Here is an 18,563-nt window from a genome sequence, read left to right as displayed (position 1 = left end):
TAATGGAACCATCACTTAGCGGGCACGTGTCATGTGCCGGGTGGAAGCAGTACAGGCATATCCCAGAGATACCGCAGGTTCAGCTCCAGACCACCACCATAAGGCAAATACTGCAATAAAGCTAGTCAAATGAATTTTTTGGCTCCCCAGTGCATATTAAAGTTATGTTTGCATAATCTTGTGGTCTCTTAAGTGTGCAAGAGCATTATGTCTAAAACAATGCACATACCTTAATTTAAAAACACTTTATTTCTAAAAAAAAATGCTAACCATCCTCTGAGCTTCTGGTGAGTCATAATCACTGATCACAGATCACTGTAACAAATATAATAATAATGGAGAGGCTTGAAATATGGCAAGAATTACCAAAACATGACACAGAGACACAAAGTGAGCAAGTGCTATTGGAAAATGGGCACCAGTAGACTCACTGGACATAGGGCTCCACGAGCCTTCAGTTTGTAAAACATGCAATGTCTGGGAAGCTCAGGAGAGCGAAGCGTGACAAGACGAGGTGTGCCCACTTATGTCTATTCTCAGAGCAACGCACGAGTTAGATACTGTCATCATCTCCTTTTTGTAAGTGGAGAAACCGAGGCATCAGGAGAGATTAAACTAGTTGCCCAAGGACACACAGCATTCAGTGCTGCAGCATATCTCCAAGAGCCCCTTTCATGTGGGGTGTTTTTGCCAGCGTCACCTGCTCTGGGACATCTTCATCTTTTCTGTCATAATCACAATTCTTCATTTATTATCGGCGATCAAGCCGTCTGGCTGTAAATCAAGAGCTTCCTGCAGTGTGTGTGTCGACGTCGCCATGGTCAACTTCATCTCTTCTCTGACTCCTACCTTCCCCTTGACTTTCCACTCCAGCTAGCTTTTCATTTCTTGTTGCACTTTCATCTCCGTTGGCTGGTTCTCCCCTCAACAACCCACTTCTGTATCCTGTCTTGTAGATTATCATCAGGAGACAAGGAGGCAACCCAGCCACAAGCCTTGTTGTCTGTGCGTGAACTGAGTAACAGATGCACAGGGATGGTCACCAATAGATTTTGCAAGAAGTGACATGGCAGGCCACACTGATCCTTCTATGCATCTGTTATTTACACAGTGATGGGTGGACTGGAGAACCAGTAGCAAAATTTGTACTTTGTGCAATTACAGTTCATGTACCGTGGTAGCTACACCGGAACCACATTGTGGGAGACTGGTAGTCTTCAGCTGAACTGTAGAAACTAACATTTGTGCGTATTGAGACCATTCAAAGCAAAGACTACCTGTGGCCAGTCACCTGTTCTGTTCTTGTTTGTCATTGCTGGGCCAGCATTGGGTCACTCCTTTGCACGGCGGAGCCCCCTGGCTGCTGTGGCCCGTTTCAGAGTCTACTTCTGCATAACTGGCGCTTCTTCCTCCAGGTGTAACACAGCCGTTTCAAATCCCTGAGGGATCCCTCACCCCACACAAGGAATTTTCCTCATAACGCCAAGGGTTGGAAAACCCTTCCTGCAAAGGGCCAGATAGTAAATATTTTGGACTCAGAGCCACATGGTCTCTGTCGCAACAACTCCAGGCTGCCATTGTAGCGTGCATGCAGCCGTAACGATACATAAGCAAGTGGGTGTGGCTTGGTTCCAATGAAAGTATTTGCAAAAACAGGTGGCAGCTCAGAGTTGGTCTGCCAAACCCTGCTCTCCGCTAAGCATCTCATCTTCTTTTCTTTGGGTCTTTTCATTGCAAGCACAAGAGTTCAACTCACATGAAATTACGTAAATAGCAACAACCAAAAGTGGAGTGATGGATTTATTGGGTTATGTAACTCAGACTTTCTCAACCTTGGCACAACTGACATTTGGAACCAGATGATTCTTTGTCCGGTGAGGCGGTGGTAGGGGCCGGGGGGTTGTCCTATGCATTATAGGATGTTTACTCACATCCGTAGCCTCTTTCCACTAGATGCCACTGCTACCTTCCCACTCAGCTGTGACAATCAAAAATATCCCCATTGCCCAATGTCCTCAGATTAGGAATCACTAAGGGGACTGAAAATGCTAGCATGAGAGGTGGCTTCAGGTAGGAGTGGACCCAGGGACTCAAACTAGTATCTGGGACAGTATCTCTCTTTCTCTATTCATCTCTCTTTCCTTCCTCCCTCCCTCTTTCCCCACCCCCTTCATGGCTGCTTTGTTCCATGCTACTGCGTGTTCAAACAGACTCCCCTTATGGTGACCAGATGGCTGCCAGCAGCTTCAAGTTTGAATCCCATCACCTTTAAGCCCACTGGGAGAACTTCTCTTTTCCAGTAGCTCCCTAAAAATCCCAGGGCTCGCTCTCATTGGCCCAGTTTGGGTCACATGCCTGCCCTTGAACCAACGAGGGTAGCCAGGGGCACGTAGTGCGCCGATTGGTCCAGCTGAGATGATGCCTGCAGCCCCAGAGTCCGGAGATCGGCCCATGTGTACTTAAGTCAGGAAGTGGTGGTACCCAAAGGACCGCAGTCGGGAAGGAGGTAGCAGGTTAACAGAAGTCTCCAGCACCAGGTGTAAATATCCCCCCTGTCCCTGGCACACGGGAGGCAGTGAGCGCTCGGTCCTTTCAGTTGATGCCAGCCTGCTCCCCACGGGCAGCGTCAGCTGGCACATTATCAGTGGCCTTTCCTGGCCTGGCATTTAATTCCTCTTAATCTGCCTGCCAAATTGCTCTACCCTCGCACCAGCCCTGGGGTTGCTACTCTTCCTTTCACCGCGTCCCGGGCGCGAAAGCTCAGCGACCCTGGGCCCCAGCCATGACATGGGCTGTATTTTTAATCTTGATTTTAATTCCGGCTCATTCTCCTGGCTGTATCTCCCAGCCCCGGAGCCCCAGGGCCCACGCTAATTTGCTTCTCCCACCTCAACTGGTGCCGGAATAACCATTTTAAAAACTGCCTTGGGGAAATCTAATCAAATGAGAGCAAAACTAATTTGGCACTAAAAGCCTTTGACTGAAGCCCTGTTTTCTGGGGTCTTGTGAAGCCTGAATAATAAACTCTTTTGGGATTTTTTTTTAAGGGTTGGGGGTTGGAGAGAGATGTGAAAGAGAGGATTCCAGCAGAGGAAATCACCACAGACATTCTGACACCCGTGGCATTGGGTGATAATGGGCAGGGGTGGGGTTCCCGAGGTGCCCCACATCCCACCCCACAAGAAAGAGTTATCCCACCGGCCAGGCCGAGAGCAAAACTCTTTAGCATTCCGACTGGCACAGTCATCGGGAGGGACCTTGCCCCAGATCTTCAGGGACAAACCATAGGCTCACAAGCTGGATTTGAGGGACCTGGGAGAGAACCCAATTTTCCCAGCAGGGAATTCAGAGCACCTTTCCCCCTGGCTCTTGTATGCCCTCTGCAAACTGAGGGAAGTTCTGTGCTTCTGAAATTACTTGTGGTCTTGGGGTACTTTCAGAATGTGTCCTGACTCCAGGAAAATGCAAAAGCTAATGTATAATATTTCAGGGGATGTGCGGACCCTTTTAAGGTTCTCTGCCATGCCTCTTGTTGCTTCTCCTCATGATCTCATCCCTCTATCCTCTAACACCTTCCTCCCTCACTGGCCTCCTTTGGTTCTCAAAGGCCCCCAAGCTTATCCCTACCTCAGGACCTTTGCACATGCTATTCCCTCTGTCTGGAGCAGTTTCTCTTGTATTCCCGTTCCTTTGACTCATTCTCATCACTGCTCAGCAGCCTTCCCTGATCACTCAACCCAGTGACGCCTCCAGGGGTCCACCTCTGGCCACTTTGTTGCAATGCTATCCTTTATTTCCTTTGTCACTGTTTTTGCCAACACCACCACCCTTACTTGCCACGGTCCTCCACTGGAATGTCCACCTCATGAGGGCAGAGACCCCGGTGGCCTCATTCACTGCTGTGTTGCCATTGCCTGGTATACCATCGGGGCATAATAAATAGTTGTTGATACATGAATCCACACATGCCCAAGGCAGTGTTACCCCATCCCGATTTTTACCACGCATGGGCACAATGATTTATTATTCCCTTAATATTTTCCTCCCAGTTGTTTTACTCACCTGGCCCTCCGTCTCTTTTTGTAAATAAAGTTTTATTGGAACAGAGCCATGCCCACGTATTTATTATCTGTGACTGTTTTCTACAACTCCTGAGTACTTGCAGTAGAGACCATCTGGCCCACAAAGCCTACGGCATTTACTGTCTGGGCCTCCGCAGGAAATGTTTGCTGACCCCTGTCCTTTGTCATTCTTCTCCAAGGAGGGGGAGCAGGAGAGAGTGGAGAGAGGCCCGACGTGCTTCCAGAGTAGAGCTCCTTACTATGGGAAGACGCACCAAGCGTAAGGAATAAGGTCATTGATGTTTAGTAGATCTTATCTTCTGCACTGGACTTGACCTCGAGGGGCCTTTCTAGTCCTCCCTGTGCGGTTCTTTTAGGGAGGAACGTGCAGTACCAGGGCTTCTCACCTGCAGACTCCTGACATTCTACATGGGATGATGATTCTCTGCTGCGGGTGGTCCTGAGCCTTGTAGGATGTTTAGCAGCATCTCTGGCCCCCACCCCCTGGATGCTGGCAGCACGTCCCACCCCAGTCTGTGACAAAACCAGAAGCCAGTCTGCAGACATTGCCAAGTGTCCCCTGAGGGGCAAAACCGCCCCTGGTTGGGCATCACTGTTTCCAGGGGGCGGATGCAACAGTGTCTGACCATGTTCCTGGGGGAAGAATCAGGGCTCCCTCTGGCCAGGTGCTGGGACACCGCAGCCCCTGACTCCAGCCCACACCTCAGTCCTCGGACCCAGCCGGGGACCTGTGGCCGCTGTGTGAGCAGGCACCCAGCAGGCACCCAGCACCTAAATATTGGATGTCCCCAGAGACTCAGAGCCGGGGCAGCCACTCCCCCCATCCCTCATCCCCAGAATGCCAGGGATCTTTCTGGTTTTGCTTTGCCCTCACACGCAAAGGGAGGCCCCACCCTGGGCCTTACCCCGAAGCTGCTCAGGGCTCTCCCTTCCTATTTTCACCTCCTCTGGTGCCCAGATCCTTCTGGGAGGTGTTTCCTCAGCTGCAAGGAGAGGACTGGATGGACATGCTTCCCCTTGCCCCATGGCACAGGGATTCGGGAAAGGCTGCTTAGGTCCTAAAGAGGCTTCCAGCTCCCAGTCGGTGCCAGCCACCTGCCAGGCCTCCAGGAACCACCCCCTCCCCTTCCCCATGGAGAGCTCCTGCTGCATCCTCGCTCTCCCAGCTCAGGCCTCTCTTCTCTGGGAGCAAGAAGCTGAAGGCAGCTCCCCATGCTTTCTCGAAGGTTCCAGATAGAGGAACCCGTCTCATCCTCCACTGGCAGCAGAGCCCAGGCTCAGTCCACTCCTCCTCCTACGGATGTTCAGCTCCCCTGTCTCCTCTCATCTTGGGCCCTGAACTGGCGCCCACTGAACGCTCACAGTTTGCCAGGCCCGGTGCTAAGCCCTCTGCTGGCGAGATCTCTCTCACTCCCTTCACCCATCTGGAACTCTCGCCTTCTCGCGCTCAGCACCAGCTCCTGTGGGTCTCAGAGCCCCAGGGTCCTCATCCGAAGCAGAGAGCCAGCACGGGGCCTCCGTCTCTGGGAAAACGCTCACAGATTTTTCCATTTCTTAAAAATGGTCCTATAGGTGGTCATTATTAAAGATCACACTTGCTTGGTGGGAAAGGAAAAGAACGAGAAAGCATCATAAAGAAGATCTTGCATGTTGCCTCTTCACCCACATAGTTTGGGAGTAGATCCCCTTCGCGATGAATCAGGGTGATCTTTACATAAGCTCTGTTGCTGGCGTGAAACGTGCATGTGGAGACGCTCACTGCTCGTGAACGTCCAGGCCAGTGGGGTTTCGTGGGTGCTTCCGGCAGGAAATAGGGCAAGGCCGTCCCCCGAGAAGCACACCCATGGCCCTCGGTAACCACTGCTTGTTCTCCAGCACCAGAGATCTGTTTTGCCTCTTTCTGAACATCGTAGAAGTGAGACCATACAGCATGCTTTCATATCTGGTTTCTCTCTCTTAACGTGATTAGGTGGCCGAGATGCATCTGTGTTCTTGAACATGACACCGGTCCATTCTTTCTTGTCCGGGCGTGGTATTCCGCTACACAAGTACCCAGCAGCGGAGCCAACCCCTGCTTTGGTTGATGGACAGCTGGCGTGTTTCTAGTTATTTGCTATCACGAGCAGAGCTACCCTGAGCACGTCCTGCTCGTGCCTGGTGAATGAATGGATGCCTCACTGCTGAGTAAATACCCAGGGTTCAGATCGCCCGTCGGAAGGCATGAGGGTGTCCAAGTTCAGCAGACACTGCTGGTCAGCCTCCCACGGGCGAGGGACCAGGCTGCACGACCCCTGGCTGGGTGTAAAGTCCCAGTTGCTCCACGTCCCCAGCAACATTTGGTATCGCTCGTGTTCTGATGTTAGGCACTCCGGTCACCGTGTAGTAGAGTTCAAGGGGTCCGTCGGAAAGAATGGGAAAGAATCGCGTTCTTATTTTTACGCACCTGCGTCGTAACTTAGCCGTGGCTTCGATTATGAAGGGAGGCCATGGACCATAGCACAAGAGAAGCTGTAATTTTGTCATCTGGAGAAATCACTGATACTGTGATATTCCATGGCAGTGTGGCAGATACCCCAAAATAAAATATTTTCACTTACCATTGCTTTGAAATTACTACTCTTCGCAGGGTACTATCTTTTTTAAAGGGTCATGTTACTACAGAGACAAGTTCTTTCAATGTTTAAGATAACTATACGTCAAAATGATTTATTTTCTCTGAGATCCAATGTATTTTATGCACATAAAAACATTTGAGGGCAGCCCGGGTGGCTCAGTGGTTTAGCGCTGCCTTTGGCCCCGGGCGTGATCCTGGAGACCCAGGATCTCTCTCTCTCTCTCTTTTTCTCTCTCTCTGTCTCTCATGAATAAATAAATCTTTAAAAAAAATTTTGAGAAGCAGGTCGGGGGTCTTTTCAAAGGACTCCATGGCTCAGAGGGTAGCCCTGTTTCCAAGCCTTGGGGACACCACAGTGGTGGTCGGGTGACAGGAGACTTTTGCTCTCTGCTTTCTCACGTGGCCTCATGATCCTTCTCCCCCTCCAGCTTTCTTCGGGAAGTATCTTAACGAATACAATGGCTCCTATGTGCCGCCTGGCTGGAAGGAGTGGGTCGGCCTCCTTAAAAACTCTCGTTTTTATAACTACACACTCTGTCGGAACGGGGTGAAGGAGAAGCACGGCTTTGACTACTCCAAGGTAAGTGCTGCCTGTCGCCGGCTGGGGGGTAGGGAGGCAGTTAGGAGCGTGACAAAGGAGCTTAACTACTTGGCTTCGGATGGTGACACTGATCTAAATGAGTGATCTCAAGCCAGCTACGTGCATCTTCTTCCTATTTTCATCTCTCAAATAATAGTCTCTGTTTCTGAGAGCATTGTTCACAATATGCTGAAACAGAATATTCTCACAGAAAGTGCGAGAACAGTCCAGTTCAGTGAATTTTCACCAGCCGAACAGGCAAATGTCACCAGCACCTGCTAGTGTGCTAGGTCAAGAAGCACAGTTTCACTGCCTGCCCCCAAAGCCCCTCCTTCCACCAAACACCCTCCCATAGGGACAGCCATGGCTCAGACTTGCAGCATGACACACGAATTCTGTGTCCGGCTCCTTTTGCTTCACATCCATGTTGTCACCTGGGGCTGTAGATCCTTCACTCTTGTGTAGCATTCCATTATGTGATTAAGCCTCAACTTGTTTGTTTTCCATGTCATGGCTTTTCTTTTTTTTTTAATATTTTATTTATTTATTCATGAGAGACACAGAGAGGCAGAAACACAGGCAGAGGGAGAAGCAAGCTCCATGCAGGGAGCTTGATGTGAGACTCGATCCCAGGACCCTGGGATCACAACCTGAGCCAAGGGCAGATGCTCGACCACTGAGCCACCCAGGTGCCCCATGTCATGGTTTTTCTAGTCCTGCTAATTTGTTTTATATAAGATAGAGTGCACAGATCTTAAGTGGACAGCTCAGGGAACTTCCATATATGGGTATGCCACCCAGGTCAAGATACAAGGATTTCCAGCCCCCAGAAGGCTCCCTTATACACCTATGCAGTCAAAACCCCCACTCCCGAGGTAACCTGTATTCCAACTTCCATCACCATGGATTGGTTTTGCCTGGATCATGTTGTGTGTGCTCTTTTGGGTCGAGCTTTATTCACTCAGCCTGACACCTGTGAGAGCCATCCCTGTGTCTGCCCAAGTCAGCAGTGTCCCCTTCCTTGTTGTGTAGCATTCTGTTATATAGATGGCAAGTAGGAATCCGTTCAACACCTGATGGACATTTTCGTTGTCTCCAGTTTGGCCCTGTTAAGAATCAGGCTGCTGTGAACATCCTTACACGTGGCTTTGTGTAGACCTACATACTTTTTCCTTTTGGTTACACGCCTGGGAATAGAATTGCTGGGACACAGGATACATTGCATGGTTGAACCAGTTTACATCCCCAGCCAGGAATGTTCCAATGTTCCAGTTCCTTCACATTCCCCATTAACACTGGTATTGTCTTTTTTATTGGGCTGTTTTACTGGGGTATAGTGGTATTTCATTGTGGTTTTATTAGAAAGGTTTTTGATGATCACGTAAGTTAATACACGTAGAGCATCAGAAGAGCCTCTTCTACACAGCAATACTCAATACACAGGAGTTCAGATCAGGACAGCAAGCTTTCCTCTACAGAGGGCCCTGTACTAAATATTTTAGGCTTTATAAGCCATACAGTCTCTGTTGCAACTACGTAAGTCTGCTATTATAGTGTACAAGCCACCGCAGGTAATGTAGAAACAAATAAGCTTGACTAGTTCCAATAAAACTTTATTTATAAAAACAGGCAGTGGGCCTGGTTTGGCCAAGGGGCTATAGTTTCTTGATTCCTGGCTTATGGGGAGGGAAGGAGGACGAAGGAGGAGAGATTGACAGTGATGTCTCATCTAAACTGTCTATTAAAAAAAACCTGGAGACCAACAAATATTCCTGTCCCAACTAAATCTTCAAAGCAGCCTTTGCATCCCCCATAGCTTTCTGGATCAGTTCTTTCCCCATTCTTCCCTTCCCTCTCTCTTCTGCACTGTCACTGCCACTAGCCCTGGGCCTGGCACCTGTCATACCCAGGGCTCTCTGGCTTAGAATGATGACTCCTCCCTAGTTCATCTCTCTCTGAATCGCTGCACAAGGTCCCTCCCCCACCCCACCCCCCCCTTGCCCCGGGCAGATATCACCAGGGGCCAGGTAGTCACATACACAGGATAGCGAGCTGGGAGCAAGAGGGGACAGTCGAGAATAGTGGGGACTATGGAGCATGTATCTGTGTAGGAGGGGGTGATCAGGCCTCTCAGTCCCATGTGGAAAGGGGGCCCAAAATGGCCAGGTTTTCTGATTTTTCACCAGAAGCTACAAATTTGTGCATGTTTTCCTGTGAAACCTCCTGATTTTATTTTTTTATTTTTTTAATAAATTTATTTTTTATTGGTGTTCAATTTGCCAACATATAGCATAACACCCAGTGCTCATCCCATCAAGTGCCCCCCTCAGTGCCCGTCACCCAGTCACCCCCACCCCCCGCCCACCTCCCACCTCCTGATTTTTAAATATTGGCAAGTCACTCAGACTTTTCTAACATCCTGCATGAATCAAGTGTGCCTGACGGCCAGACCCAACCTGACCCATGGATGTACAGCCTTGTCGGCCTACCTGGTGTGCTGCCCGCTGCCAGCTGCCTGCTGCCCTCCAGGGACTGGACGCTGGATTCTCTCTTGGGGTCAGAGGACTGGGGTTCAGAGCCCCACCTTGACACATATTATGTGCTCTTGCTTATGCTCCCTACTCCTGAGAGGCTCAATTCCCAAATCTGGAAAATAGGCATGCCACCGCTTACCTAATAATGTGCACATCTACTTACCAAGCACCTATGGTGGTCCAAGCAGCGGGGCTGGGAGTTTTGTTATGTGTGGTGTTTCTAGCCCTCCCAGCAATCGCATGCGTGAGTGGACTAGCTGGATCTGGTTACATTACTCATGAACAACTCTTTATGGAGAGCCTGCTATGTGCCAGGCACTGTGCCAGGTGCTGCTGTCCAAGGATGAACAAAAACAGACCCAGGTGCATGCAGTCTGGGATGTGGAGGTGTGTTATTAACTGTGAAGTGATGGCACATGATTAAAGCCGGAAGGCCACACCACGGTGTAGGAGCACAGGTGTGTGCACGCACAAACACTTGGACACGTCAGCCCCGTCTCCTATTTCAGCATCCCCAGTTATTAGCCAGTTCAACCAGACCAGCCTTGTTGCTTATTACAACCATCTCCAGATCTTTACTAGTGCTCTCCTGCCCTGAACTGGATCAAGTCTTATCCATCTTCTCTTTCATGAATCCTTCCCCGAGTGCCCTAAACTACAGGACATAACCTTTCTTGAATCAGACTGACCTCTCTTGGTTGCTTGTGAACAGAAACCCATCTCAGAATGGCTCGACTGAAGAGGAAACCTGTCAGTTGATTTAACTGGTCCAGTAGTAACGGCATCAGATGTGGCTGGATCCAGGGGCTCAGACAAAATCTTTAGGGGGTGGTTTCTCCTCTAAGCTTGGTTTTCTTCTCTTCAGCGCCATTTACAGCCTCTCTCCCTCCTCTCCCCCTCCCTCCCTCTGGCCCTCCCTCCCTCCCCTCTCCCCTCCCTCCTTCCCCTCTCCCCTCCCGCCTTCCCCTTCCTTCCTCCCCTCCCTCCCCCCTTCCTCCCTCCCTCCTCCACTATCCCTATCCCACTCCACTTCTGGAAACACCAGCATGTCCGGCATCCCTCCCACCTTTGACAGGGGATGACCTGTGATGTGCCGCCTCACAGAGTCTGCCCAGTTCAGGCCCCTGAGGCAGAAGCCACACATGACATCACATGGGCAGTGCCCTCTGCCCCACTCTGGGTCCCGCTCTGGGTCCCACTCTGGGCCCCGCTCTGGGTCAGACAGGGGCAGGTCCCACTCTGCACAGACCAGGCCCCAATCTGCTCCCTGGCAAGTGAATTCCAGAGCCCTGGTTGGATTTATAAGCTAACAACACAAACTGTAGTGTCTTGGAGCTGAACAGGCTGCTACTCCCCTCCCAGACTCAGCACAGGCTAATCCTCCAAAACCTAGAACACCCACTCGGGCCTTGTTAAGATTCGTCACCACGTCCACGCCCAGTCTCAGAGCAGCCCTGTAATCAAGTTACCCAGGGACACCAGAGTCCCTTTGGGGCTAAGGACGGGACATGCAGCCGCTGCTCTTTCACCCTGTTTCCTGCCACAGATGCATCCCCACTGTGAATGAGAGGAGCCCCGGGGGAAGATTCCCGGGCCCCCTGGGAGTGGAGGCCTGGGAACAGAGGGCTGGGGGCCCCCTGGGAGCCCGAGCTGGCTCGGGGCCAGGGCTGAGACCTGCGGTGGGCAGCAGGCAGTGGGGGCCCAGGTGTCCGAGGGAGCGGTGCTCCAGCACTCTGAGGAGGGAGATGCCTCTACTGGGGGTTGCTGCTGGCCTCAGTGGCTTCCCCAGGAGGCCCAGCTGGAGAAGAAGGGATGGTCCTTCCCTAGTTCCCCTCAAAAGGCCCTCTGAGGGCTGTCCTGAGTCACTAATCTCAAGGCCAGATGCCCTGGAAAGCGTCCTGATGGCGAGGTGGACAGAGAGGCAGCAATGACGAGAGAGGAATGATGTAGCACCCGGGCGGAAAGCCAGAGCAGGCTGGAGAAGCCGGGACTGGCGGTGCAAGGGAGATAGGAACAGCTAGGCTTGGGTCCTGGAGGAGGCCCAGGTACTGGGAAGGCCCTGAGAGATGGTGGTCTCTGTAAACGTGAACGTGACCACCCCTCAATCCGGCATCTGTGCTTCTCTGTCTAGAGAAGCCTCCCTCATCTGCGGAAGGGGACCTGGCTCAGCTGTTGATAGCAGCTTTGCTTGTTAATTGAAAGAAATCGATGAAGGCCACCAATACAGGAAACTATTAAATGACCACAAAGGATCCCTACCCTGGAGGGTTCTAGAAAAAGACACGGGGGCTCATTTTGATGTAAAGCCATCAAAAGGGCTTTGGACTTAGGACTGATGGCAAGAGCAGGTTGCAGAGAGAGCTCCTCCAGACCCCTGTTCAGATGTCACCTTCCTAGAACACGATGTGTCAAGGGCATCCCCACCTCAACTCTCCTCCTCACCCCCTCAGCTGGTCACCGCTGACGCACCACACCAGTGTGTAACCAGGTTCGCTTATTAATGTCTGTCTCCTCACATTAGAATACAGACCCATGAGGATCCCTGGGTGGCTCAGAGGTTTGGCACCTGCCTTTGGCCCAGGACACGATCCTGGAGCTCTGGGATCGAGTCCCACGTCGGGTTCCCGGCATGCAGCCTGCCTCTCCCTCTGCCTGTGTCCCTGCCTTTCTCTCTCTATGTCTATCATAAATGGATAAACTTTAAAAAAAAATGATATTAAAAAAAAAAGAATACGGACCCATGAAGGCAGGAGTGTGGGTTCTTTGTGTTCACTGCTGTGTTTGTTGAGTGACTGAATGAACATGCACCATGTGATCTGATCAATGTAAAAAACACGCATAAAGGGCACCTGGGTGGCTCAGTGGTTGAGTGTCTGCCTTTGGCTCTTGTTGTGATCCCGGGGTCCTGGAATCAAGTCCTGCATCGGGCTCCCTGCATGGGGCCTGCTTCTTCTTCTGCCTGTGTCTCTGCCTGTCTGTGTATCTCTCATGAATAAATAAATAAAATCTTAAAAAATAAAAAAAGATGCATAAAGCAGTACTACAACACGTGTAACAATGCAGCCGAGAAAATACTTCCTGGTAAAGGACAAAGGGGGCCAAGAGCAGAAGCAGGGGTGAGGAGTAATGAAAGTAAAGCACATTTGCTTCTACTGTTTTCATCGTCACATGGAAAACACAGGTGTGTGATTCTTAAGGAGTAACGAGTAGCACTTACCGAGATGTAACATGCTGCAGGTCTGTTGGGATCATTCTACCTGAATTAACCCGTGCATTTCTCACCATAGCCTACATGGTATATGCTCTTACTCTTACCAGCACCTAAGGAAACTGAGGCACACAGAGGCTGAGGAATGAGGCCACACAGCTAGTAGGCGGTAAAGCAGGATTCAAACCCTGGGCCATCTGGCTTCCAAATCCATTCTCTGAACTAGGGCCCGTGGGCCAAGACCTGCCTGACCTGCCTGCCAAGGGTTTTTGTTGAAACTTTGAGCTTAGGAATGGTTTTTACATTTTTTAACTAGTTGAAAAAAAAAAAAAAAGAACAGCTTTCGTGACAGGTGAAAAAATGACATGAAATTTACAATTTAGCGGGGCCTCCAGTTTTAGCAGCACAGACATGGCCATTCATTTCCATGGTGGCTGCTTTCCCGTACAGAGACCGCGAGCAGTAGTTGCAACAGAGACATCTGGCTGCAGAGCCTCACATTTCCTAGCTGACCCTCTACAGACAAGGTTTGTTGGTGCTTAGTGTGAACCACCATCTACTCATTATTAATCTTGTTTCTGGGGGGAAAAGTGACAGAGCAGGCAAAAAATACAAAGGCTTGAGGTCTAGCTGCGAGTGCATTGCTTGTTAGTTTTGTGATCTGTTTCCCCATCTGTGAAATGGGCACAGCGTCTACTTCCCAGAGTTGTCGTGAAGGTCCGTTGAGCAAACATATGACAATAATAAGAGCCAGTGTTCATTGTGGGTTTTCTCAGTGTCGGGCTCCTTGCCAAGTGCTTTCTTCACTCGTCAGATGCTCGCACCACCATCTGAAGAAGGGACTGTTTGTTACCAGGCCCATTTTTTAGATGCAGAGATCGAGGTGCAGAAAGCTGAGTGGTTGGCCCACAGATAGCCGGTGGAAAACCTGGGGTGCAAACCCAGAGTTTCCGACTCCAGAGCCCTCAGTCTCATGAAATATGATTGCTCCTTAAAGCGATGAGAATCTCTCTTGAACATGAACTGCTGTAGAAGCCCCCACGGGTGCAGGATCAGTGTGATGATTCAGAATAAAAGTTAGACCTGCTGCCTGGGAAGCCAGCGGCTCAGAAAAGGAGACCCTCTGTTACAGAGTGACTTCCAAGGGAAGAGAATATCAAGAGTGGGCTCGAGGGCTGCCCCCCTCCCTGCCCTCAAACCAGGTCTCAGGAGCGAAGCCATCGTTCTCAAGGCACAGCCCTAAAGCAGCTCATGTGGGCTTCCCAAGCAGAAAATTTAACTAGTCCTGGGAGCCAGGAGACTCCATGTTGGGGAGATGCCCTGAGAGATTTGGGGTGAGCTGGCTTATCAGACAAGAGGTAGAACCACCAGCTTCCATGGGGCAGAAGTTTGAGGATCTCCCAGGAGGCACCCATGGGACACGTCTCTCCAGGTACCCAGGTCCAGGCAAGAAGAGGAGCTTCCCATCATGTCAGCCGTGGTCCCGTCTCTTGTCCTTACAGGCTCTGTCCCTACCCCCAGCAGCCAGAGGTAATTCTGAGTGAGTGAAAACCTCCTGGCCCTCCCCGGTCCCCTGCCTTGTTACTGCTAATGAGAATGCTTGTCCATACCCTGCTCAGGACTCTGATCACCATGGGGACATGGACCTGTGACCACAATCCGAGCCCTTAACAGGAAGCCGGGTGCCCTGGGAACAGGCACCCAACAAGTATTTGTTAAGTGAGCACATAAATGAGAAATGGTGGCAAAGGCCAAGCCTGAAGAGCGAGGCAGGGCATGAGACAGGCCAGGCTGTCCTGTCGCCAAGCTCCCCAGGAGCGGCCCCACACCCACATGCTTCTTCAGCTAAATAACTAGTTGGAGAAGAGATGCTTTTGCCCAGAGCCGCAGATTAGCAATCCCCACAGATGCTCTGGGTTCTTCTTGGTTGGTTTGTTTGGTTTTTTCTTTTTAAGATTTTATTTATTTATTTGACAGAACAAAGCAGGGAGAGAGTCATGCAGAGAAAGGGAGAAGCAGGCTCCCAGCTGAGCAGGGATCAGGGATGGATCCCAGGACTCCAGGATCATGACCCAAGCTGAAAGCAGACGCTTAACCGACTGAGCCACCCAGGCACCCCCCCTTCTTGGTTTACTGATCACAGTCAGTTGGAGGTCACGACGGAGAGGGAAGGCGGGACACAGCTGTGGCTGCTCAGCTCCAGTTAGGGGGGAAGTCCCCAGAACCTGGCATCGCCACTCACCTGCACAGGCGTGGTCGGGGGTTCACCAGGGGAAAGTCTAGCACCTCACCTAGGGAGTGGGAATAGGCCTGGCGTAGGGCTGAAGGGGGCAGAGAGGTGAGTTCCTCATTATCTATTAGCTGATCTCCAGGTTCTAGAAAATTCACCTTTTAGCCTGCTTGTTCCCCTCCACTCTCACCAGTGCTTCCTGTTAACAACGCACTTCCCTGACTCCTTCATGGCTGACCCCAGGCACCCAGCTCAACTTGTCCAGAACTGGACTTAGCACTCCTGCCTTCACCCTGACTCCTCTTTCTCCCAGAACCCCATCTCTGTAGCCTTCACCCAAACCAGAAACCAGGTGGCAGGGCGCAAGGGGGGTGGGGGTGGGGGTGACCACCCCTCTTCCCCCATGTGCAGCCAGTGCACACATCCTGTCTATCGAATCTGCTCCCACATGACAATGCCACTCCACCACCCTGGCCGAGGCCCCCCCACCCCCACTCTGATGCCTGGACCTGACTCAAGTGCCGTGGCCAGAGAGACAGCATGTCCCCATTGGTCAGCCTGGGGCTCACTGCCCGCCCCTGGAGTAAGGGCAGGGTCCCAATCCACATGGATGGTTGGGGGGAGTGGGTGTGCAGCATGCCACATGTCACAGCAGACGCCCCGTTGCGACCAGCGGAGGTTGGCAAAGGCTATGCCAGCGTAGGAATGGCTTTGAGGAGGACCCAGAAGGGTGGGTGGCTCTCAGATATGCGGAAAACGTGCCACACCACCAAGACAGCCAGTGCTAGCTGACTTCTCAAGAGCTGGCGACGTGCAGCGTACCCTGTCGAGAGCTTCACATCTCGTAGCACTTGAAACCCTCCTGCCAGCCTTGAGAGGCAGGCACGGTAATCACGCCACACACGCTTCTGAACACGTGATAGCACCGGCTAGAGGAGCCCCCGAGTCACCCTCTGGGGTCCCCTGCCTGGCCTGCCCCCTCCCAGGGAGCTAGCCAGTCCCCTGCCAATTGCCACGGATGCCTTCATTCTGTTATTCCACATGCAGATCCCTCGAACAAGGTGTGCCGTCCGGTGTGGTTCTCACCTGTATCTAAATGGCGTGTCATGCATGTCCTCCTACAGCCTGCTTTCCTCACTCGGGGTCAGGTCTGCGAGGTTTGTCCATGTGCAGGGGACAAACCTCGCAGGTTTGTTCTTTTTGGATACTGTATCATTGCATCGTATGTCTTCTCTGCAAATGGCTGTTTATGGTGGCTTTTTTAAAAAGCATCTTTAATCACAGCCAAGCAAGCATATAATTCCAAAGCCAGGCAGTGAAGATGGGTTTATTCCAGAGGGCGGGAGGCCTCCGCCCCGTTCCCCACCGGCGGGGGGCAGCAGGTGTTCTGGGCTCTCAGTCACTTCCACAGTTGTCTCTGTCATTTTAAGAACCTTCCCTGCCCCCTTCAGGTCATGCTTCACAAGGGCAGCAGAAGCTCTTTGAGTCAAGTGACATGTAATGGTTTTTTATGTAATAGGTTCTGCAGAACCCCCATATAAAACCTTGTTTTTAACACTGCCCAAAATTAGTCATAAAAAGTATTCCAGGAAAATAATACAGAGTAGCAAGTGATTTTCTCCCCTTCTCTCCCTTTATCCCAGACCCCAGCTAGCACTCTGATATCTGTCCTTCCAGATTCTTCCTTGGTGCTCAAAAGCATATGAAGTTAGGGGTTTGGCTTCTCCTCTCCACCCTGCCTCCCGCCCTCCCTCCCTCCCCACAGAAAGACGGGACCTTCCTGGTTTGAAAGGAGCTCGCTCTTTCCCATAGCAGCATAACCTCAGTACAACTTCCCACCTCAGCAACTACAGATCTGCTTCCCAGTAATGTCTGCACAGCACTGCGTAGTTTGAAAGCAGCGTAAATTCATTAATCACGTTCCTGTTGCTGGTCACCGTGATACATTTTTGCTTTGTAAAAAACTGCAGGCCTGCCTGGGTGGTTCAGTTGGTGAAGCGTCTGCCTTCAGCTCAGGGCATGATCTCAGGTCCTCGGATCAAGTCCCTCATTGGGCTCCTTGCTCAGCGGGGAGCCTGCTTCTCCCTCTCCCTCCACCTGCTGCTCCCCCTGCTTGTGCATGAGCTTGCTTGCACTCACACGCTCTCTCTCTCTCACTCTCTCAAATAAATAAATAAGGTATTTTAAAAGGAAAATCCTAAACACCACTGCAGTGGCCATCCTCGTGCATCTGGTACAGTGCACAGGTGTCCCTGAAGGTGTCTTAGAAGCACGGGCACGCCTGTCGTCCTGTTGTACCTGTCATGCAGTTCACTTCAGGGTAGAAGCTGTAGCCACTTCTTGACTTTTTCTTCTCTAAAATAATATCGCATTTTGGAAGGGATCATTTTGGACAGAGCTGCTTCCCACGGAGCAGAAGGTAGATTTCAGGAACTCCTTACCTTCTCGAGAGATTAGCAACGAAAAGCTTTTAGCAAGTTCAAGAAGAGTTTAGGCAGATCTCAGCTTCTTAGCTGAGCTTTTAAAGCCTTCAACTTCCGTTGATTCCTTTTCCCCCAGCTCCTCCCTCACCTGCCCGTTGTCTAAGCGGGTCTCACCTTTCCGACATCCCCTGCTTGCACCTGTTTGTGCTGTTACTTCCCGCTGACATCCCTCAAACACACACATGCTCCTTTCCTGCCTCAGAGTCCCTGCATTTGTCCTTTCCTCTGCCTGGAACGCTTCCTCTAGACCAGTGATTCTCAGTCCTGGCTGCACACTGGAACCCCTGGGAGCTTTTAAAAAGCCCAATGCCAGGCGCCTGGGTGGCAGATGGTTAAGCTGAAGGCAGCTCAGGTCATGATCCCAGGGTCCTGGAATCGAGCCCCATGTCGGGCTCCCTGCTCAGCAAGGAGCCTGCTTCTCCCTCTCCTTCTGCTGCTTCCTCCTGCCCATGTGCGTGCCCTCTCTCTCTCTCTCTCTCTCTCTCTCTCTCTCAAACAAATGAATAAAATCTTTAAAAGAATAAAATTAAATTTAAAAAATGAAAAGCCCAGTGCCTGGGGAAGGCCACACACCAATTAAACCAGCATCTCTGGGAGAGTAGGCTCACACATGAGCAAAGCTCCCCCAAGGAATTTTAGCAGGCAGCTGAGGGTGGACTCCATTGATAAAGATCTTCCTGTGCCCGGCTCCTCATCACTCAGGACTCAGCCCAAATATCACCTCCTCAAAGAGGCCCTCCCTGACTGCCCCAGCCTAACTATGTCCCGGCTCCTTTGTCACAGTTTATTTCCTTCATCTGTCACACATGGTCACTATCTGAATTCTGTGTTC

The 18,563-nt window shown here is 51.2% G+C and overlaps 1 protein-coding gene across 9 annotated transcripts in view; it reads left to right on the top strand.

Moving 5' to 3' along the window:
* Positions 1-18,563, top strand: part of SULF2 (sulfatase 2) — a 118,840-nt gene that overhangs the window by 71,587 nt on the left and 28,690 nt on the right. For all 9 annotated transcript variants that reach the window (XM_072801367.1, XM_072801364.1, XM_072801363.1 and 6 more), the window contains one exon: positions 7,125-7,276. In XM_072801367.1, coding sequence (XP_072657468.1) covers positions 7,125-7,276 — 152 coding nt within the window. The remainder of the gene's footprint in view (positions 1-7,124; positions 7,277-18,563) is intronic.

This window comes from Canis lupus, chromosome 26, assembly GCF_048164855.1.
Source record: "Canis lupus baileyi chromosome 26, mCanLup2.hap1, whole genome shotgun sequence".
In the NCBI taxonomy this organism is placed as follows: domain Eukaryota; kingdom Metazoa; phylum Chordata; class Mammalia; order Carnivora; family Canidae; genus Canis; species Canis lupus.
This window is presented reverse-complemented; position numbering and strand designations above follow the sequence as displayed.